The sequence below is a fragment of the Phocoena sinus genome, chromosome 18, assembly GCF_008692025.1.
Source record: "Phocoena sinus isolate mPhoSin1 chromosome 18, mPhoSin1.pri, whole genome shotgun sequence".
In the NCBI taxonomy this organism is placed as follows: domain Eukaryota; kingdom Metazoa; phylum Chordata; class Mammalia; order Artiodactyla; family Phocoenidae; genus Phocoena; species Phocoena sinus.
The window spans coordinates 33,757,515-33,780,986 of record NC_045780.1 but is presented as its reverse complement, the minus strand read 5'-3'; the positions used below and the strand labels follow the sequence as shown (position 1 = coordinate 33,780,986).

General features: G+C 34.4%; 1 protein-coding gene across 2 annotated transcripts in view; it reads right to left on the bottom strand.

The window, feature by feature from the left end:
* TDRD3 (tudor domain containing 3) overlaps positions 1–23,472 on the bottom strand; it is a 201,414-nt gene that overhangs the window by 33,730 nt on the left and 144,212 nt on the right. For both annotated transcript variants that reach the window (XM_032611497.1, XM_032611498.1), the window contains exons 11-12: positions 13,559–14,409; positions 7,212–7,337 (exon numbers count right to left, since the gene is read on the bottom strand). In XM_032611497.1, the coding sequence (XP_032467388.1) occupies positions 7,212–7,337; positions 13,559–14,409 (977 nt within the window). The remainder of the gene's footprint in view (positions 1–7,211; positions 7,338–13,558; positions 14,410–23,472) is intronic.

The window sequence follows — 23,472 nt, the reverse complement described above, 5'->3', positions numbered from 1 at the left end:
AATGTGAAAAGAAAATAAAGTTTAAAAAACAGAGTCAAAAGGATACAATGATGTTTAAGAAATAGAATGAAAACACAGAGAGATGACTAATAAATAAGGTGACAAAAGCAAGAGTACAGAAAAACACAAATAACCATGTAACGTTAAAAAAGAAAATGGACAACTGACGACTTGTTATGGTACGCAATCAAATGTGTATCATAAATCCTCTTTTAGCCTATCACCAACAAAGTTCACAACCACTGACTTTAGAATTGGAAAGATGCATTGTAGAAGCTCCATCTGAAAGGGAATAAAGCAACATATTTTTCTGCCTTTTTAGGTATAGATGGAAGAGGCTCAGAATTTCACTAGAAACTAAAACAGAACTGTGTGCACTGTTTTGTTTTTTTTTAATTCAAGAAAGATGCCTCTTCAGATTTATAAAAATCTTTAAAACATACTGACATGAGTGCCTAGTCAAGGCACATGCCCGATATAATACTTTAACATCTTTGGGAACAAGAAATAAAACAAAACAAAAATATTCCTCACATTCATTTATTTTACTACTTTATTTCCTGTGCAATGAGTATATTAGCAAGTCTTCTGCACACATATATAAAGGAATGTTAAAATTCAGTGCAGTTTGAAATTACAGTTTTAAAAATCCGGGTAAGTAAAGTAAATGAAAAAATAAAATTTACACTTGAAAGAGAACAAACCGTGGGTCTATTAAATCAAAAATGTCAAAGGAAAAAATAAGTTCATCTGATAATCTTAGCCCCCTTCAGCTGTAGATCATACCCAGGATGCCTCCTCAGACTACGTTGAAGAAAAAATAAAAATTATACAATATTTAGCATAAGTCTAAAGCATCTCGGAATTTACTTCTCAATTGGCCAACACCATAATTCAGGAGTCCATCCTTTAAGTTGCTATTAATAAAGGGGAGACTTAGAAGATAAAAGATTAACATAATAGCTATAGGTATTATTCATGTACACAAAAAAGATTTTTCAAACAGTTATGCTAACTTGATTCTTAATATTTAAATAATATAAGACTTAAATTGTTTTATGAATTGTAATTAAAGTTAGAAACAAATCAAAAAGACAGCACATCTTAAGTAATACCCTGCCATGTTATTTCACTTTGGGAGTTATTTTACCTTCAGTAAAAAGGAACATGAAATAATAACATGATGTACTTTCATTGCTCAATAAAGGAAAACTCAGATTACCCAGAAACCTTTTAAAGATATTTTTTATATACAGTTCCTTTGAATAGATTACAATACATTAAATTATCAAATAGCAAAATTCAAGCAGTACTTTTGTACAGGTTCTTAAAATAGCATACTATTTTCTTAGTATTAATTTAATGGTGAAATAAAATGTCTCTTGAATAATTTAGCCCGGTCAAAACTAGTCTCGAGATTTTCATAATAATCTCTTAGGTTTCATAATAATCTCAAATTCACAAAGAGAATTTGGGATTCAGGAGGTAGATGTCAACAGTATTTAAGTTGATATATCAATGTATATGGCATCATTTATGAATGAATCATCTCTCCCTCTATGTCAGAAGCCTTCGTATCTCTAGTAAAGTCCTTCTGTATAATCCACAACCTCCTGTGCGAATTGTGAAAAGCTGGGTGATAGATTAAGAAATAAATAAAGCATATCAAATACAACCAAACTTTATTAAAACAGAGCTTAAAGATATTACATGGAATCCCCCAAATTCCATCACCTATAAGGTGAAAATTATGTCCTTAAATGGGGCTGAACTAGCTGTACAGTTTCCTTTTGATTTACTCTGTGTTTACACTGCAAAAGAAAATGAGCATTGCCTATATGGCAATCTCAGAAAGGGAAGTGTCCCAAAATATGTATAGTGGAAGAAAATGTATTTCAGTATTTCACTGACCTTACTCAAATTATGCTTTTAGTGCAGAAATTTAAGTATGGTAAATTATACCCACTAATTTATTTAAGAACTTATTATCAGAAATGAAAAACCTTCTGGACTATGATCAAATAGGTGTCTGCACTTTTTACTCGATACTAATTGGCAGAACCTCACTGTTACATAATTCTAATTTCCCTTTGAAGTTAATGGTTTCTATAACAATTGTCCTCTTTTTAATATCTATTATGATCTTTGATATCAAATACAAACTAGATATAGCCTAACTTTATTACTATATCATTAAAATTACTAACATGACCTTGTTCTAATACATTTAGGATCCATTTTAAGTCATTAATTTACATATCAAAACTCTCAATCTCCTTCCTCATTAAATAGGTTAGGGGTTTTTTGGGGGGGTAATATGTTTCTCTTTAATATTTTTATTAGTGGTAGAATACTTTGCTTTTTTCCGAACATTATTTGAATTTGAAAAGGTAATTTTTAAATGTGCTTCCCAGGATGTCATTATAAAATAAATTTTGCACAAAGTTACTTCAAAAGTAAAACTTGAAACTGATAGTTCTTTTTTTAGCTAAAACTGAAAAAGATATACATTGTAATTATTTTTAAAAGAAACCCAAACCCATTTAAAAAGAAACTTACTTTTTAAATCAAGTAGATAAATAGATAGGAAATTTTAAATAGATAAAATTCATTAAACGACACTTCCTTCTGTAATAATTTTATCTTCAAATAAGGTGAAATAAAATAAAGACCTAAACATTATTTAAATTAAAAATCAGTAAACAAAAATTTTCCCACTTATATCTTGTTTTAAAGCTTCAAGAGGTAAGAATGAACACTCCCATGAGATATTTAAGTTTGTTTCATATAACTGGAAATATAACTTTCTTCTAACTTTGTGGGCAGGACTTTTGTGTGTTTTGAGTACTAACATATATTCCTCACCCAGAACAATACCTAGCACCTAACATACATACAATGAATATTTGTTGAATAAATAAATATGCTACAGAAAAACATTTAAGGTAGGTTAAAAGACAATAACGATCCATCTGTCACTTTCCAGAATTACTACCCAAGATGATGTGTATGCTAAGGTCTTAGAACTAACCATTATCAATACAATCATAATTTTTCTAGTTGGAACATTAACTGAACAAAGATCATTTCCTGATACTATGAACCTTTAAAAAGAAAGTTTAGAAATCAGCATGTTCTAAAACATTTCTTGGGATATATAAGTCTCAGTGGCATATAAGTCATAAATATTCTGGAAAATCAGGACTTGACACTGTCCTTCCAGGTTTAGAAAAGTGATTCAGAAGCAACAACACTCTAAAAACACAAAAGATTTGTCTGAGCAGCAACGCCAGGGTATTTTACAGTAATTCCAAATTGCCTGAGGCATCTTTTTACTGGTTTCCTGATATTAGTTTTAGAGTTAAAAAGAATAAATTTGAAAAGCATCTGCAGGAAACACAAATAGGTTTCCTTTGCCCCTAATGTTTTCCCATACAGTGGTCAGAAATATAAAATAATATTATGGTTTTCTCCCTACATAGTTTTACAAATAATATGAGATTCCATAATGCTTCATTTACTTTGGTAAAATAAGGAAAATCCTGCAATATACAAAGAACATTTAAAAAAAACAAGAGGATTCATCCAGTTAAGAATGAGCTGTGGGCTTCCCTGGTGGCGCAGTGGTTAAGAGTCTGCCTGCCGATGCAGGGGACACGGGTTCGTGCCCCGGTCCGGGAAGATCCCACATGCCGCGGAGCAGCTGGGCCCACTGAGCCTGCGCGTCCGGAGCCTGTGCTCCACAAAGGGAGAGGCCACAACAGTGAGAGGCCCGCGTACCGCAAAAAAAAAAAAAAAAAAAAAGATGAGCTGTGAATCTCACATTAATATATGATAGAGTTTACTATAATAAAGACACTAAAATTAAGACAGAATATTTTACCATAGTTAAAAGATCCAGGTTTAATATAGCTAGAAGAAAAAAGTCAAGTATGACATAACATAACAAAAAGTTCAGTAGATCATTTTAGAGGAAATAAAGTATTTAATCATAATCAGAACATATATTTTTACCATCTAAAATATCATCACTGAGTATGTTCTGGAAGTAAAAAGGTACATCCAGATAGAAGGGGAAAATAGAAATTTGTCTACAGACTGATTTAAGGCAATTAGTTCTTAAACTTCATGAGAAAAATATTAATAGTTAAGATTTAAACTATTAACTTGATTTTTATTCTAATTTTCCATATAAGAAACTATTAACTTAGTCATTGAATCTCATTTCATGCTTTTTATTTAATAATTTATCCTTACACCTTTAAGAGACAATACAGACAACTGATTTCTATAAAGATTTTTGGTTTATATGCAGGCTTCTTGGTTATTTTTCCTGCAAACTATTAAAAAAATTTCAATGAATGATCATTGCTACATTTAGGAAAAAAAGAGGTTTTCCATAACCTTGTGCCAATAACAAACATAAACCTTAATAAAATATACAAAATCATTTCATAATTAAAAAGAGTAATGTACATATGTAGTGCAAGAGTTAAAAAAAATTAAAAATTACACAGTCCATAGTGTGAGTGAATAATTGTGCTAAGGCTTCTAACACCTCACTATACCTTTGCAGCTCTTTAATTTTTCTAGTATGACTTATCAATTAGAGTTACCTTCTTATTGGTATAGTGAATGTTTTGCTTGGATTAACTTAAAACTTGTTACAATTCCCAAGTAACAAAAAGAAAAAGTGCTCATAGACCCCAACATCAGCACTCTCAGAGGATAAGAGAACTCTACACTAATTCTATGTTAAATGTACTGACAGCCACATAGATTTTCTTCAGAGGCTTTTTATGTATATGCGCACATATGTATTTTTTTTTTTAATGGAGATGCGTGGGCTTCCCTGGTGGCGCAGTGGTTGAGAGTCCTGCCTGCCGATGCGCGGGACGCGGGTTCGTGCCCCAATCCGGGACTATCCCACATGCCGCGGAGCGGCTGGGCCCATGAGCCATGGCCACTGAGCCTGCCCGTCTGGAGCCTATGCTCCGCAACGGGAAAGGCCACAACGGTGAGAGGGCCGCGGACCGCAAAAAAAAAAAAAAAAAAAAAAAAAGGAGATGGGTTAAGATACGTTAAGCTGGTGGCTTTTATTTATCAAGAAGGAGCTGCTTCTACAACTAAGTCAATTATTCACACAGATAAGGAAGAAAGGATGATCTTATCCTCAATAACACTGTTCATGATCCAAAAATATTTGCTGTATTAATTTATGCAAAATCATAAAACATCAACAATCACTTGGTTACTTGTAAATAGGAGAAAAGAAATACCAGAATCTCCAAAAGATTTAGTAATACTATGCTGCTTCTACCTGAAAAATATTTCACGTATCTTATGAAAGATTTTTAAGTCGACTGCAGAAAAAGTAAATAGGTTAAAAAAAAAATAGCACAATAAAGCCTAGAAGAGTATTCACAAGTAGGCAGGAAGAATATGAAAGTATTGCTGTGGTTCAGAATCACTACATGGGCTGTCACGTGATAAATTTATTGTCCAGCTAAGTTTACAAAGACCTAAAATCAATAATAAAGCAATGAGGACTATTAAGGGGAAAAAAGGAAAAGTCACTGACTGTAGAAAAAAAATGATCAGTTCAGTACCAAACACCTCTGAATGGAAAAGCTACAGTGAGGAATGAGAAATGTGCTCATAAGTTATGTCCACTCTGGAACAGAAAGAGGAAGTAGAGAAGAAACAAAGTAAAGAAACTTAAATTTTTCTTTAGGGAGAAAAGAATAAAATTAATCTTTTATTAAATCTCCTAAAAAAACACTAAATGTAAAAATTTTATTTTGACTCTGACTGTAATGGCCAAAAACACTGGGATCACATGATGAATAGCAAACTAGGGCTCAACTTCTACAAATAAAGACTCAATAAATACTTTTACCATCAAAACTACATTAAGATGTATTAATGAAAAAGAGAATAAATGAAAAGAGAATAAAAATAGCCATCACATGGGAATCAAAAGGGCAAAAGATAGTTACATCAAGTTTCTCTAAGAAAAGATATAAATTAGACATTGATGGTATTTCAGTCTTTTAGGGAAAAAGCAGCTAAACTTTAGAGGATGAGAGTAAAGGAAAGGATCTCTTAAACGTATGAATGTTGTACTGTAAAACATGAAACAATAAGCTACCTAGAAAATGATCATTTTTCTAGAAAAAAAGGTAAAGAATAAAGATCTATGGACCCAAATATGATTGCTGCTACTAGGCTTTTTGTTGTTGTTTTATTTATCTTTTTTGGGCAGGCGAGAGGGAGCAGTGACACAGAGGTCATGACAGAAAAATCTAGAAAGACCAAAGCTAAACTAAACTAAAAGCAGCTCATGAGAATGTATACTTCAATGATGAAGGCTACTGTCTAGATGATATAGTTTTCTAGTATATTTTTACATTTTAGGGAAACAGCAACAAATTAGGCTTCTAGTGATAAGTTTATTAACAGGTATCCACAAATTACAGAAAGGAAATAAATTAAAAAAAAAAAACTTTATGAAACAAATTCTAATATGCCTTGCCCTCCTGTTTTTGCCTAAATGTAGCTGAGAATCTATCTATGTAAAGTCACATAAGTTCTGTATAAAATGGACTCCATGAGGCCAATACAGTCTAAATTACATCAACAAAATCATCACAGCTTTGACATAACATTTGGCAACAAAATTAATCAAATAATTATTAAACAAAGATATTTAAATTTAATCTGCACATATACATATATAAATATACGTGTAGTAAATGGAGTATGAGTTCATATATAATTTAAAGTGTTTTTCTTAATTTTACATGTAACTAAAATAATAAAGAATATACATGTATCCAACAGAGACTTAAATTTGACAACTGCTGGACATAATTTAGTCAAATTTAAAGTAACAAACTCGGAAAGAACAAAATATGCATAAGAACCCATAAAAACATATACACATTTTTGGCCAACATATAAATAAGGGCACCTATTTCCAAAGCATAATATAACAAAGCATTATACAAGAGAAGAAATTGCAATGCATTCATTTTTACTGTAGTTCAGTGTAACTATTAAATTAAAATCTTACTTTAGGAGTAGCCGGTTTTAAGCAAATTCAAAATATTTTTCCACTGGCAAATTTCGTATTACTATGACTAATCTTTTAGAGCTATGTATTTCCTTCAAAACAGCTTATGCCTTTGTACAGAATTTGGATCACGTACCCATGCCTCTGTCTGAATGGGCCTGATGTTGCTTAGTAGCACCTCTTCATAGTTTCCATAATCAATGAATTTAACAACTGCTGTCATACCTGAAGAATGAAGAGCTTCAACTTCTGCTCGGTAAAACTGAGGAGACAAAAGGAGTTTTAAATATGACAATCAATATTGTCTACAAAGGGTGATACATGATGGAAATGTAAATACTCAAAATGTTACAATATTTGTATTTTTTGAAAGCTCATTTTTTAAATCAATTTTTACTGAGACATAATTGACATATATCACTGTATTAGTTTTAAGTGGACAACATAATGATCTGATATATGTATATATTGTGAAATAATTACCACAATCAGTCTAGTTAGCATCCATCACCACACAGTTACATTTTTTTTCTTATGATGAGAACTTTTAAGATTTACACTCTTAGCAACTTTAAAATATACAATATTTTAAAGAAAATAATTTTTAAGAGAATAATATTTTTAAGAAAGAAAGCTTACCTTTGGATAATCATAAATTGGCTAAGAAAAAGAAAGAAATTCTCTCAGCCTTGTGAGTTCTGACATACTTACACTGAGCAGTAGTAAGATTTCAGAACTAAGAGGGTCAAAAGAGAAGAACATTCACATGCTAATGGGTGTAAAAAGAACTAGTGTTATGTTTTGTTGTTAGCCATTGAAGCCCTTTGACTAACACTGGTAAGATGATTCTTATGTACTAATCAGAATATTTAAGTATGGAGCAATGTATTTAAAAAACAGAAATATATGACAAAAAAAAAAAAAAACAAAGTAAAAGGCTCATTGTTGCAGTCATACAGGCAGCTGTGGTGAAGGAAGGTTTTCAGGTAAAAAGTAAGCACATTACTTATATCCAGGATTTATAGGATTTGAGACATTGTAAGACCGGACACTTTTATTTCATCTGTTTACCCAGTGTTCCTTGGCTCTTGGAAGCAACACACATTAACAAACTCACTAGGAACTGAATTTACGTAACAACTACAATTTTTAAATTTATCTGTTGAGGTAACTGGGAGTAGGTCAACTAATTGGAGTATTCCCTCCACTATAGGTCAACCCATTCAGGACTCAAATTATACGTCTGAACGTTGCTTAGTGAATATGATATGGAAACGAAAAACTCATAAAACTCTTATTTACTCTTAAGAAATGTTTTCTTCAAACTAGGGCAGTTGATGCTCTAATATAACACTCGAACAGTAACTCTTAATATAACAGGACCCTATAGGACCTTCCCAGGACAAACACCCCTCTCCCTCCATGTCCTCCACCTGCCTCTTGTCTGCAGAGAAACTTTAGCCAAAGAATAAATTTAATCAGAGAAGTGAGAAAATGCAGAAACAAAAGAAAACAGTCAAGCAAGACAAAAAAATAATATTGATAGTTTAGCCATTAAGCAAAGTCAAGGACCTTTAGTTTCTCCTCCAGGGCTATAGATAAATATTCTGAGCTGTATCCTTTGGGCTGTTTTGCAGATACTGAAACCCCCACCAGGTAGAAAAAGTTAACCACGGGCTTCCCTGGTGGCGCAGTGGTTGAGAGTCCGCCTGCTGATGCAGGGGACACGGGTTCGTGCCCCGGTCCGAGAAGATCCCACATGCTGTGGAGCGGCTGGGCCCGTGAGCCATGGCCGCTGAGCCTGTGCGTCCAGAGCCTGTGCTCCGCAACAGGAGAGGCCACAACAGTGAGAGGCCCACGTACCGCAAAAAAAAAAAAAAAGAAAAAGTTAACCACATGATGACTGTAGCCATGACATAAGCTGTTCCATCTTACACAATTCCAAGAACTGGCCTCAAGAAAATGGGAACACACCAACGCTGGAGTTGAAGATTACTTGTACTTAAAACAATCATATGGTGCTGATCAGATCACTGCATGACCAATTTCAAGATGACTGCTAGAGCTGACTACTGTTCTGCATGTAGCTCCCCTCCACCAACCCCTCCCTCCACCCGTACATCCCTGAAAGTCCACTTTAAAAGCTCTTGCCCCCTGATCAGCAATGGAGAGTTAGTTTTTTGGGACACGAGTCTATCTTCTTCCCAGGACTGCCAGCTTTCTCAATAAAGCCATCTTTCCTTTTACTCAACACTTGTCTCTCGAGATTTGGCTTTCAAGCTATGAACAGAAAAGCCTGAGTTCAGTAACATTAATAGGCTCACCAGAATCAAAAAATACTAAACACAACAAAAACTCTTATTCTTAATCTTCTAAAATAGCAGTTACTCTGGGTATACCAGGAAAGAACCTGCTTTCACTGATTTTTTTTTTAAATAAGTGATGCTTTTATTTTTTTAAGTCTTTATTGAATTTGTTACAATATTGCTTCTGTTTTATATTTTTTGGTTTTATGGCCCCAAGGCATGTGGGATCTTAGCTCCCCGACCAAGGATCAAACCCGCACCCCTTGCATTTGAAGGTAAAGTCTTAACCACTGGACCACCAGGGAAGTCCCTGTTTTCACTGATTAACTAGTACACTTCATACTACAAAAGTTATTAAGTTAATCCATCGTATTTTCCTTTCCAGATCTGGATGCTAGCAAATTTAGAGATACCATGCTAGAATTTTCCTTATCTTAGAGTTCTTAATATACATTCACATCTCTCCCTTCCTCCTTTATTTCGTAGCCTTACTCTTCTGTGTTCTGTAAATTGCTGTATTTCTGGACCCATGCTTCAGTTGTAAGCTTCTTAGATAATTAATGTCAGCTCAGGTAAGTTCAACAGGTAAGTTCAACAATGACAGCCAGTCATAATACATCCTAGGAAAACAAATAACTTGACATCCTTTCAGGAACTACATGTGAAAAGTGAATTCTATATAATGTGGATATAATAAAGGTGTAGTGATATGGCACTTAATAAAGCTGAGGAGTTCAGGAAAAGCTTCCTGGGGCAGATGACAATGGATACGGTCTTCAAGGATGAAGAGTATTTAGCCAAGTTAAGAACTGAGGAGGGTGTTCCAGGGAAAGTTACAGAGACATAAAACATGAAGAAAAGTATAGGAAACAACAAGCAGTTTTAAATTAACTATGGCATGATATAAGAAGGGTCAACCGACAGGACAAGAAGGTAAGGACCAGCTGATAGAGGCTCTATATGCATGCTAAAGACTACAAGTGAAAGATTTTAACTAGGAAGAATGACATATGCTCTAAGACCAAGATCACAGTGTTGGCAGTTTCAGTGACAAGTTTACGAGTAATAAGATTTAAGGCAAGGAGACCAGTTTGGAGGCTGTTACAATATCCCAGTTGAAAGAGCTGAAAGAGCTGAACTAGTTATGGCAGACATACAGGGAGAAAAAGTATTGTCCCAAATGCTCAAATCCTTCTATGGAAGTAAAGCTTGAGAGAAGGCAAGATATCATGAGGAATATTTTAAATGATACTAACTGATTATTTCCAGAACATCACTACAATGCAATTAAGATTATGCTTTCTTAATGACAGTTATAGGCAATGCTTTTCTTAAATCTTTACCTTAGTCTCTGGCTAGAAAATTGGAAAGTTGCCTATTCTTGAAAAAACACTTAAAAGTTATCTCTTAAATTAGGTGGTTTCAGAATATAACTAATGCCATCTCTTTCAGAGAGTGAATATTTATCTTATTTGCTTAAAGGTGCATCTATACAGAGCCTACAGTCCTTCACTCTAAACTGAATGTATACATCCACGTAAACTCAAAGTAGTCATCTTAGACGATCATCCAATTATTCTAAGAATACTCTAAAAGCTCAAAACATTTTGGGAAATATTAGGCACTATCTTTCAGAAGCTATATGACATTAGTCTGAATATATTCATTAGAGGCAATAGATGAATTCAGTATCATTGATTTTCTGAGAAAATTACAATTGAAAGTAAAGCTTTAATAACAACCTCATCAGGTATTTGAAGGCATTTGGGTAATAGCACAGACAAAACTATCTGATATATCCCAAGCACCTAACGCTTAGCAGCTACTCAATTATGGTCTGTTGAATACTCAATATTTGTTGAAGAACTTGTCTAAGTGTAATATCTGAATATCTTAGGTCTGTTATTCTCTGTTGCTTTATTTGTTTCTGGTTTTTCGTATTCTCTCTCTCTCTCTCTCTTTGTATTTTTAACCATGCCTCATAATTTTTTATAGGATGCCAGACATTGTAGATGAAATACTATGAAGAGGATCTGTATAGAAAATGTTACTTTTCCCCAAAAGAGGATTATATTTTGGGGGGCAGGCAGACAGAGTACAAGGAGATATCCTTAATCATGTAAAGGGTTGATTTTAGGCATTGTATTGGCTTGTTTGTATTTTGCACTTACTACTAGGGCACAATCCTTATGGGATTTCAATGGAAAGCCTGAGGCTTTTAAAAAGCCTTTCAAACATTATTAATGATTAATTATTAATCATTTACTTCCTCTGCTCGTCAAGGTCACCATCAACTCCACACTGTCCAATGCAAACTAAAATTTCCATCCTCATCTTAACCTTTCACAGAAGCATCTGACAGAAGTGAACCCTCCCTCTAAGGTAGACAATGTTAGTTCTATAAACTAACACTGATTTCCAACTACTTCTTGCCTCTACCATAATGGAGAAACAGTTAAGCATAAGTAACCCCTCACTAGCCAAATCAAACAGTTGTTGTATTTTGGAAAGTGAGTGGTATCAGCTGCAAGAGTAAGAGTCTAGATAGTGAAGAATGCCTGTACTTGCTTTCCAAGTCTCCCTAATAGCCAAGGAGAAGCCAAGTGAAACAGTTCCAACCAATGAAATTTGTCTGTTGGTATTTCTGGGAAGGCTTTTGCTTTTCTTGAAAAAAAGAAAAGACAGCTAGCGCTGTCTCCTCCTCTGCTTTTAGCCTTGAATAAAAACTTGACAGTAGAGATTCTGCTTCTAGACAAATGTTATCTCACATTCATACCAAAACCTTAGAAGACTATGCCATCTAGTTGTACCTGGACCCCTCCTTGCTGCTATCATTAGATAACACCTCCTGATCCCAAGCCCTACAGCATCTTTTAAAAGATACAACCACACTTCCTAGCCTGAATTTCAGTTCCTTGAAATTTTTAGTTAACTTTATTTCCACCACTCCTTTTAGCCACACACAGGCACACCCTTATCAACTGAAACTACTCTACATAAGAAATATTTATTTCAAATATTTTTTGACTTGATCCTCACATCCACCTAGGTCCCTCACACTATGACTCACCTCTGTTTTTATTACCTTGCTAATATCTCCAGTCCCCTAACTACTCGACTTTTTTCCTGTGTAAGTGCCCCCTTGAGAATGAACTAGTTAACAAAGTCAACAAATAATTATGAAATCCCTACACTATGAGAGGAACAGGGCAAAAGAGGAAAAACTAGAGATACATGGTACTGCCTTCAAGGAACTTAGAATCATGGTAGGGGAAACAGTTATCAATGCAGGAACCAAAACCAAAAATACTTACAAACTGTAATAAGTTTTAGAAAGTGAACAAGGCACTGATTGAGAAAGACAATAATGTAGAAGGGATGAGGGGGCAGAAAAGAAGGGCTTCTTCTAGAAAGTATCTGAGCCAAGTCCTCAAGGATCAGAAGAGTAGTTGGTGGAAGAGCATGTTGGGCAGAAGGGGAAACACGTACAAAGGCCCTTCTCTCTGAGGGTCCCTCTGTCCTCTTCCCCCTCCTGTTTGCACTGTGTTGGTCTTCTCCCTCTCAGCCAGGCTCTTTTATCTGATGCACTGTATTCCTTCTCAACCTCCTCTTCTTCTTCTTTTTTTTTCACGATTTCCCTCTTTCCCTTTTAGCCAGAATATAATGTAGAACTGAAGATTGTTTAAATGATTTGTTTCTTAAATTATTTATTATTAGCTAAATAATTAACCTTCCTGCTCTTAATTTTTTTTAAAGTAGGCTGACTGTGTATTTATCTTTAAATTAAATGAAATCTGCAGAATTTGTGTCATTCAACTGATTTTCTCCCTTGTGAATTAGTATAATTTTACTAGAAAGAAAATATTAATAGTTCAGTTGATGATAACTGAAGTAACTCATCAACTTCACTTAATCACTTTTACAATACTTTTCTGATATGCAGGTGAAAATCAAACCTAACATAACCAAATCCTATGGGACTCCTAAGCCTCCATAAAAAATATTAAATATTTTGTTTTCCCTTTGATAAGTTATATATGTATACATCTATTCAAAGACTTTACAAACTAGTACAATCATAGAACACAACTCAGTCCCAAAGTAATGGCTTTCTATGGTCTCACTAGCCTGTTACATTCAGTACTATTAGTATTTAATAACTTTATAACATGCATACCTTGTTGTCTTCCCAATAAAGTGCTAAACATTCATCTCCAGGTTTCCACAGTTTTGCATACTCCATAGGAATAGATGATTCAAGTACTTTTTCTGGTTTAATTGGCCCAGATCTTCTTTTGGGCCCACTATTGTAAAATATTTTATCATCATAGGGTGTAGCTGTGATGGGTCCTGCTGGCTTAATAGGTCCTACTCGCCTTCCCTTCAGTGGCATTTCTGTCTCTCCATTTGGAACACCAATGAGACTATTTGTTCGGACAGGATTCTGGTAATCAGCATTTACATTAAAATGTTTTTCAATTTTTACACCACTAAAAGCTTCATTATTTATTGTTCGTGCTTTCCTATCATAAAAATGATCAGGATTTGCTATTTGGCTTTCTCTTTTCCCACGTTTTTGATTATTATAATCTATGGATTCTTGAGGAAGTGGATTTTCTTTTGCCTCTGCATAGGATGGAACTTTTCCTGATTTGCTTTGCATAGAGTTATCCCTTTTTTTAAATGCAGCATCATTGTGCTGGGAACTTAAAGGGTATGAAGTATCTTTAGTTCTATCATATCTAGAATATGGTCTATCACACTTGATTCTCTCTTCAGCCCATACTTCAGATCCTGAAGAAGTACTTGGTCTTTCAGAACCTCTGTTTCTAGGTAATCCACTGCCTTCTAAAACTGACTTTGAATTTTGGATGTCTCTTTGAAAACGAGGAGGTTTTTCATTCCTTGGCTGTCTGGTATCATTTCGAGGAAGATATCTTGGTTGATTATTATCTTTTACTCCATTTTGCTCAGTATTTGACAATCTGTGTTGTCCTTGATGAAGCTGCTGTGGCTGTGATTTAGGTTCTGAAAAGTAAAAGTATATCATATGCATATTAAAATGAAGACTCTGTATTAATACTTAATTATCAAACTACTATTTTAACATCTTCCACTATCTTCCCACCTCATTATCTTAATCCCTCTTTACTTTGTTAGAGTCCTGTATTTCCAATGTACAGGTTGCCTGGTTAGCCACATTAGTGAAGTAAAGCAATGATATGAACCATGAATAAATGGTGGATTCAAAAACAAGTTGTCTTTGTCACTGAATGTTTGCACTGTTATAACATAGCCAATCTATATATGCTATTCTGGTAATTCATTTCCCAAGCCAGTAATGAAACAGAACTGCAACCTGATAACACAGAAGCTGCTATAAAACGGTACAAGTACAACCCTTGCTCAAGTCCTTTCTGAATCCCAGTCCCATTTAAAATGTATAGCTATCATTGTCAGTCAAGTTCTAGTCTTTGCAAAAAAAAAATATTTCTCAAATCTTTCTGGATCTGGAATTGCCAAGTGTTTGGATTACAATTAGATATTTACTATAGACCTATCAAAGTAATTAGGAACAGGTACTACTTGGAAATACAGAAAAAAGTGTCAAAAATACGATTAAGCAAAATAGTGCAGATAATGTACAATTAGAAATCAAAATCAGTAACATGGTAAATATACACTCATAATCTGATGGTTATATTTCACATAATGATTTTTATTCTACTTCAGTTTGTACTATGTCACTTACTCTTTCTTCCTCCATTGTTTCACATAGCATGTCTATAACACTATAACCAATCATATTGACTGGTCTTTGGTGTACACATCTTGTTTCTCTTGTCATACACTATAATCAATATGCAGATCAGGATTATTCTTACATTTCTCCACGGTCACAATACTTCTTAACAGAGGCACTATTGACATTCTGGGTGAGAATGTTTCCTGTATTTGCAAGAAAATTAACTTCTTTGACCTTCAGATACTAAATCCTAAAGCATTCTCCCTCAGGATTCCTAGTCACTGTGACTACTCAAACTGTCTCCATACATTTCCAAACACCCACTGGAGAAAAAAAGGTACCAGATAAAATGTTTAGATCAATAGGAATAAAGAGAAGACCTTTAAAAGTTCCTGAATGAGAAAGCAAGTCAAGACTAAAGATCAAGGCTCAAAATGAAAAGAAACTTCTCAATGGAACCACTGGAAGCTAGAAAGCAATCTAACAGACTTTAAATGTCTTTGAAATTAAAGGAAAATTATTTTCTAAGTACAATTCTATATTCAGCCAAACCACCCATTAATTGTGACTAAGAATAAAAATTTTTTCAAATATGCAAGATCTCAAATAATAGCCAAGACCATCTACAGAGACATTTTTACAAAATCACTTTTTCCCAAGATGGGCTTTATAAATATAACACAAATATCTTATTTTTAAATCACTGTAGTCGATATTAATTTTTTCTTTAGAGAGAAGAAAAATGGACACAAATGAGCATTTTCAGCAGAAAGCATGTTTTGGCATTTGTTCCAGTCATTATTAGAGAATAAGGGCAGCAGCCGTCTCTTGCTGACAATCTGCTATGTATTAGGTACCCCACACTAGCACTTTATACACATTATCAATAGTCCCCATAGTAGTCATACAGGTATTGTGGGGTTTATTTAATAGAGAGAGGTAAAGTCCTTTATATATTGAATTGAAGAAATTTTTCAGCTTCCAAAATAAATCAAATATGAAGGCATTTTATTTCCTGACAACAAGGTTTGAATAGATATTCGGGGAGTAAGCTTTTTAGATCTGTGTTTAGGGATCAATTTTTCAAAATTATTCCAGTTAGGGACACCAAAATCTATGATGATCAGGAAATACAAATAACTTAAGTCATCATGAGAGTAACTGAGTATCCTGGACTACAAATGGCAGTTGAATAACCATATATACGGAATGAAGGCTTCAATTAGGCTTGGTAGGTGTGGGAGAATTTGATTTCAGTTCTTCTAAAAGAAGAAAAAAAGTAAAGATTTCTTAATCTATTTTAACTGAAGATGTACATTAGATTACAGAATAAAACAATTAATTTTACTACTAAAGAATATGCTTTATTTACATTATTATGCTGAGGCAATATAGTGAGAGAAGAATCTATAAAGGAAACTGCTTTTAAAATAAGAACGCCTTAAAAAAAATAAACTCGATGAGGCAGAAGATAAAATTGTGCTTTTAAAGAACATAGTTTTCGGGCTTCCCTCGTGGCACAGTGGTTGAGAGTCCGCCTGCCGATACAGGGGACACGGGTTCGTGCCCCGGTCCGGGAAGATCCCACATGCCGCGGAGCAGCTGGGCCCGTGAGCCATGGCCACTGAGCCTGTGCTCCACGACAGGAGAGGTCACAACAGTGAGAGGCCCGCGTACCGCAAAACAAAAAAACAAAAACACATAGTTTTCATATACATCCATGTAATTCCAAAATAAAATAACAGTAAGCCAAGGAAGGTCCTTAAAGGTTTCATCATTCTTGGATTTCCTTAAACCTAATACCTTTTATCTTAGGTAGTTAAGTAATGATGTCAGATATAAAGTAAATATTTTGAAACTGAACTAATCTATTAAATAAATAAAAAAATATGCTCAATCACTAAATTCTGGAACGGTGATTTTAAATAAATTAAGAAATAGCCCAAATGTCAAATAGAAAGCTCAACTCTGCATCATTCAATTCTGAATCTGCAACATTCCTCAATTCTGCATCATTCAATTCTGAATCTAGTGGCTCTCTGCCACCTTTCGTGAGGAGGCATGATCATCCCAAGCCACCAAAATACTAATTGGCACCAGGGGCCAGGTCTACAGTCACTCTAATAGGAATATACTGAGACACTCTTCTGTATAGGAAGGGGAATAAAATGCATCACTATTTTTTTCTTTTTTTTAATGACCTGAAGGGGAAAGATGAACCAAAACAAAAGCATAAATGGAAATTGGTAACATTTAATATTAAATAGGAGAAAAAAAAAAAAAGAAAATCAGCAAAAAAATGACAGAAAAATTCATCACAAAATAGACAAAACTGTGAAAACATCTAAAAAATTAAAGTGATACAAGTCCATATGATAAAATTAATCAGACTACTACATGAGTTTCATTTGCCTTGTAATAAAATGTTCCTATTAGACCAGATCATGAGTTTCAAAATTCATCTTTACAAGATAATTGATTACAATGTTTTACAGCCCCATGATTTGAAATGCAAGGATCATTAAGAACGAATTTACTAATTGTCACAAATTATTTGGGTTTGTACATAAGAATATGCTTAATTAATCAGGTATCTTAAAATATTAATACTTCTTTGCAAAGTATTCATTCTCCAGTCACAGTTGTACCTGCTTTTTATAGTAAAAAAACAGGTATATTTTGTTTCCCAGGATGACTCTTCATTTTATTCTGAGACACCTACCTGAAGAAATGACTTCATTAAGACTTTACTACGTACCTGACTCTACTTTAAGGTCTTTTGACTACATTACTTCATATAATTCTCCCAACCACGCTGAAGGGCAATATTATTATCCCCATTTTACAAGTGAATTAACAAAAAGCAAGGCTAACAGCTAGAAAATGTTGAAGCCAGAGCTTAACTCAAATCTAACTGAAGCAAAAGCCCACAATTTTCTCATTATGCCAACCTGCCTGCCCACAGGAACAAAACAGAATGTAACCAACATGTTAACTACAATTTTATCACCTACATTTGTTCATTTCTGGTGCGATGCAGAAATCACAAAAGCTCTTTGGCAAAACCAAAGGAATGGCCATTTATGGGCTAGATGCTATTTTTAAAAAGTCATAGTACCGCAGTACAACAGGTTACCTACTAATGCAGACATTAATTCAAGAAGAATGGTTAAAATTACTGCTGAGTAATCCTCAACAAATAAAGCAAAATAAAAACAAATCATTAAAGATACTTGTTACAAAAAGATGGTATTAACTGATTAGTACATGAATTCACATTAAAAAAGAAGCATAACATTTTCTAATATTTCTATGTTTATATATAAACCCGATTACATTTTTTTCACATCAAAATTTTCAACTCATTTTCTCAGTTATACAAATCAGGGCTTTTGTGTAAAATATCATTAGATATTGTGTATATTCTGTAATGATCACAAAACTCTTTGGCTATAAAATTTTATCTATCAGCTCAAAATTTATACTTTGTGTCCTCTGTAAAAAGTTACTTCCTCTATAAATTTATTCTGTATGAATTCTGACTTAGATTAAAAAGGTTAAGACAAGGAACTATGTTTCATTCTTAGCAGGTACATATAAACACAAGTGGTTATTAAATGATTATGTTCTCCATATAGTAAAAAATAAACTGTAGCCTTTAAAAAATATTATGTTATAGGAAGAGAAATTGCCCATCACCTCAAGCCTAAAGCATAACTTTTTCATGCTATATTAAATATGTCCTTTCTTACCACTCTCTTCAAAATAATCACTTTAACATCCATAGAACATTTATCTACTGGATATCCTTCAGCTTGTCTTCTAACCCCACTACTTCTCTGACACTATTTTCGTCAAGGTCTCCAATCAGTGGTGTGTTGGAGCCAGTCTGAATATTGAACAAAAACAGATTATTAAATTTTCAGAAAATCTGCAATCTGGTTGCAGATTGAAACTAGCTAATTTTTGATAGCTTGGAATTAGCCATAGTGGAATATTTACACCACAGAAATCAGGAAAAGCTAAAAATCAGAGCATCCCTCCCCTGCCTCCCACCTCTTCCCCCACAGCCAGTTGTTAAACATTCACCAGCACACTCTTAATGCTATGTAAACCCAATGGACACCTCCCATCCTTATCTCTGTTTCTACTCCTCCTACTTTTTGGCAGCTGTTTTCTCAGTTTCCTTTGCTGACTCTTCCAGCTCTATTCAATCTCTAAATTCTACTGCCTGCTGAGTATCTCTCCTTGATTTTTTAAAAACATATCTTTAAAAATTGTATTTCAAATTCACAGTAAGCCAATTTTCACCAACTTTCTATACATTACCTTTAAATTGTTTCACTAAAGTTATCCCTAAATCTACATGTAAATTTCTATATACAATTAATTTTTAAATTCAAATAACTACTAACTTTACATTAATAATCCGGACATTACCTGTGCAGCACTGTGGCATATTTTCACTTTCCACCTGCTATTTTATCTAGAACCTTAAACTACCTGGATAATGTCAGGTGCTATGCTGTCAGAATGCTTAAAAATCTAGGGACCACAATGTCATAACAACACAGATCAGAGCATTTCAAAGTAATTCTAGCTAAGGACCAGGGTTTTTGTTGTAGTTATTGGTTTTGGTTTTAATTTCCAATCAACTGTTGACTGTCACTTTTGTAAAATGCAGTAACAAATATTGAGGCATTGACAAACTGCTAAAAGAGTTTCTGAATACTTACTTCTCAATTTCAGTATTTATCTGTACTTATTCAAAATCAGACACTGTACCAGTATAGACTACAGTATCACTGGTACAGACTATTCACTGTTAAGGTAACAAGTCCACATTACAGAATTAAAAACAACTATCTCAAGTTAATCTTAAAGCACTATCTAGATATGTGGGGTAAATTTGCACTTCAAAAAAAAAAAAAAAGGAATGGTAGAAAGAAATCAGTCCTATAAGAAAAAATCAAGGACTGGGAAGGTCATACTGGTGGTTAGGGGATAGAGAAAAATTGACAGGCAGTGGATAGATAACTACACATAGCAGTCATTCATCCCTGGCTTCCAAGTAAGCATTCCACCATCAATTTCAATCAATCAGTTGCATAGGGAAATGAGGAGGAATGTTGTTTGATGCAACTGGATGTAAACATGCACAATACTCAATACATGGGCGATGTAAACATACACGATACTCAATACACGGGCAATCCTTTCTTGAGGAAATCCTTCACAAGAACATCTAGGCTAACACATACACATTCTCCTTGTCTTCTTGACCTAGTTTTCTGGCCTTCCAATAAAACTGTTACCATTCTATCACATTCCCTTCCTGTATCCCTATTCTTCATTCTTTAAAATTCAAGCTATAAATCTATAAATCAAACTATTTAAACTGACTTGAAATTTGATTAAATGAAAATAAAACAAAACCAAAAGAGACACCTACCAACCATCCAAAAAGCCTGCGACTTCATATGCATTACTCACCAACCATTAATATTATACCTGCTACCATCTAAATATATTACATCTGAATATTATGTGGAATTTGAAATTATGCAGTACCATTAACCAAGAAAAATGCTACTTCTCACAAAATCCACAGAAAACAAAGAAATGGAACTCCACAAAAATAGTATATGTAATATAATCTGAATTTTATTCTGCCAACAAGAAGAGTCAATGGAGCATTTTAAGCAAGGGGGTAGTGGGATCAAACTTGTGTCTTGAAAGATCACTGTTTGCAAAATGGAGGATGAGATGATAAAGTTCTGCAAAAAGTCAGTGGAGGGTTGATGAGGGCCTCAAGTTGGGTAGTAGGGGAGGAGATGAGGACACAATGAGTGAAGGATGCTATTGCTACTACTGCTAATCACAATGATGTTAACGATGATAGTGGTGGTGGCGGTGGTGTTAGAACTACCATTATATGGAGGCCTATGTGCCAAACACTGTGCTTAGCACTTTTATGCATAATCTAATTTGATCTTCTCAATAACTCTAAACTTAGGTGGTGCTACTGTTTCCCCATTTCCCAATAATGAAATTAAGGTTTGAGAGATTATATAACTTTCCCAAAGACATACAACTAGTAAAATACAAGAGCTGTGAGTTAAGTTAGTGGTAGAATCAGTTGTATTTATCTGTCACAGCATCCATTCAATTCTCCTCTTCCTTTGGTAAAAGAACTCTGCTTTCAGTGATAACTACTCCCTCCCCTTTAACATATAATCCAGAATCAATTAAGATGTCCTAAGCTCTCCTGACTAAGAAGGAGGCAGATATAGACATTAGAAGATGGAAGGTCTTTTTTCTGTCTGATATTCCAGGTATAAGGGCCATTTGATTGTTTCTGAGAAATATTTTTTTTTATTACTTTTTCATATTATGAATGGAGATTTGACACCAACAACTGTCAAGCAGACCATCCAAGTCTCTTTGTACTCCTATTTCAGCCGCTTCACACACACAAATGCCAGCATCTCCACTGGGAGTTGACCTTGGGGAATCAATAATCATATGATGAAAGGTATTTATCTTTTCCCAGAAAAAATGTGCTTGGAAAATTAAGATAAGTGTTTTTACGTGCCTATCTTTATATGTCATTATGCCCCCTTATATACATTGGCCTTATGCTATACCTGGTGCTACCTGGGCCAATCTTTGCTACCACGTGAAGACAGCCCATCAACACACAATTCAGAGACAGAGAAAGACCTTCCACTTATATAAGCCAATACATTACTTTTTTTGCATATTTGGATTTCTGTGGCTTACAGCTTAATGTAAACTAATTCAGAAATTAGTGCCAGGAAAAAGAGTGATACAAGTGACAGACCTAAAATGTAAAACTTGTTTAGTAAAGGAAGGGTGCAGGGTAGTGAAAGCTGCTTCATTCCCTAACAGAAGTTGGCACTCCTCATTGTTTGGTTAAACTGTAGCCTATTGTCTTGGAACTGAGACCACCTAACTAATGAGGCCAATGCTTTAGAGAACTCGGTATGAAAATGTCAGGGCAATGAAAGGTGTTGGTTACTTCTTATTGCCTTCAGTAAGTCCTACAAGAAAGCAACAAGCTGGCAAGCTTGAAAGTAGAAAGGACACAGATGGAACTAGCTATGAGGTGCTCTTCTCAGTTATACCAACAAGCCAAAAGGACTGTGACTCAGATAACCATGCTTCTTGAGAGATTACAGAATTCTATGAACCAAGGAATAAAAGAGGAAAAGTAGAAGATGAGACTGGGTCCTGGGGAAGCTTGATCACCTATGACCATGTCCAACATTTATGAATGTTGGATGAGTTCTTAGTTCCTATAATTGTTTAATTTAAATCTTATCCTTTTCATAAAAAATATCTCTATTTGAATTCTGTTCATATTTTTCTAAGTGTTTACCCTTTATACAACTGGGTCATATTCTCTAGTCTACTTTCTAAAATTTTGACACAAAATACGGAGAAACATAAATAAAACTTGTAACACATACTTAATTTACAAAATAAGCTATAGAAACAAGGAAACAGAGGAGTATGAATTTAAGAAAGTTACTCTGTCCACTTTTCTCACAATGCCTCTTGTTCCCCATTTGGAAAAATGAAGGTTTTCCTGGTTTCATTTAGATGTAAAAAGTTAAAACAGTAAAGTTACTGTCTTAAGGCAACCCCTCCCTCTATCTCTGGCCAACCCAGATATCTTCCATGATAATAGAAAGAATAAAACCTACTCTTTTTGTCCCAAGTTGAAACTTAAAATATATATTTCTAGTGGGCATTGTTTCAAATGGTAGTTATGTATTACTGAAGTAATATATTGATAAACTTAAGGTATGTAAAGTTGAAAGTTGGCCTGATAATCTGGCAATGAACTCTATCTAGTCTATGAAACCAAAAAAATTTTTAAGAGCCTATATATGAGCCTTTCAAACACAACCCTATCACAAACTCATCAGTTGAATACTGACATCAACCAACTTGACATCAAATTATTACATATCACATAGAACACTTTAGTGATCACTCTCATAAAACAATGTAATCCAACATCATTTTTTTTTTTTTTTTTTGCGGTACGCGGGCCTCTCACTGTTGTGGCCTCTCCCGTTGCGGAGCACAGGCTCCGGATGCGCAGGCTCAGCAGTCACGGGTCACGGGTCCAGCTGCTCCGCGGCATGTGGGATCTTCCCGGACCCGGGCACAAACCTGTGTCCCCTGCGTCGGCAGGCGGATTCTCAGCCACTGTGCCACCAGGGAAGCCCAACCTCATTTTTTTCAGAATATTGATAATAATGTCAACTAGAATTACATTTGACTTGAATTAAAAGACACAACAAAAACATTAA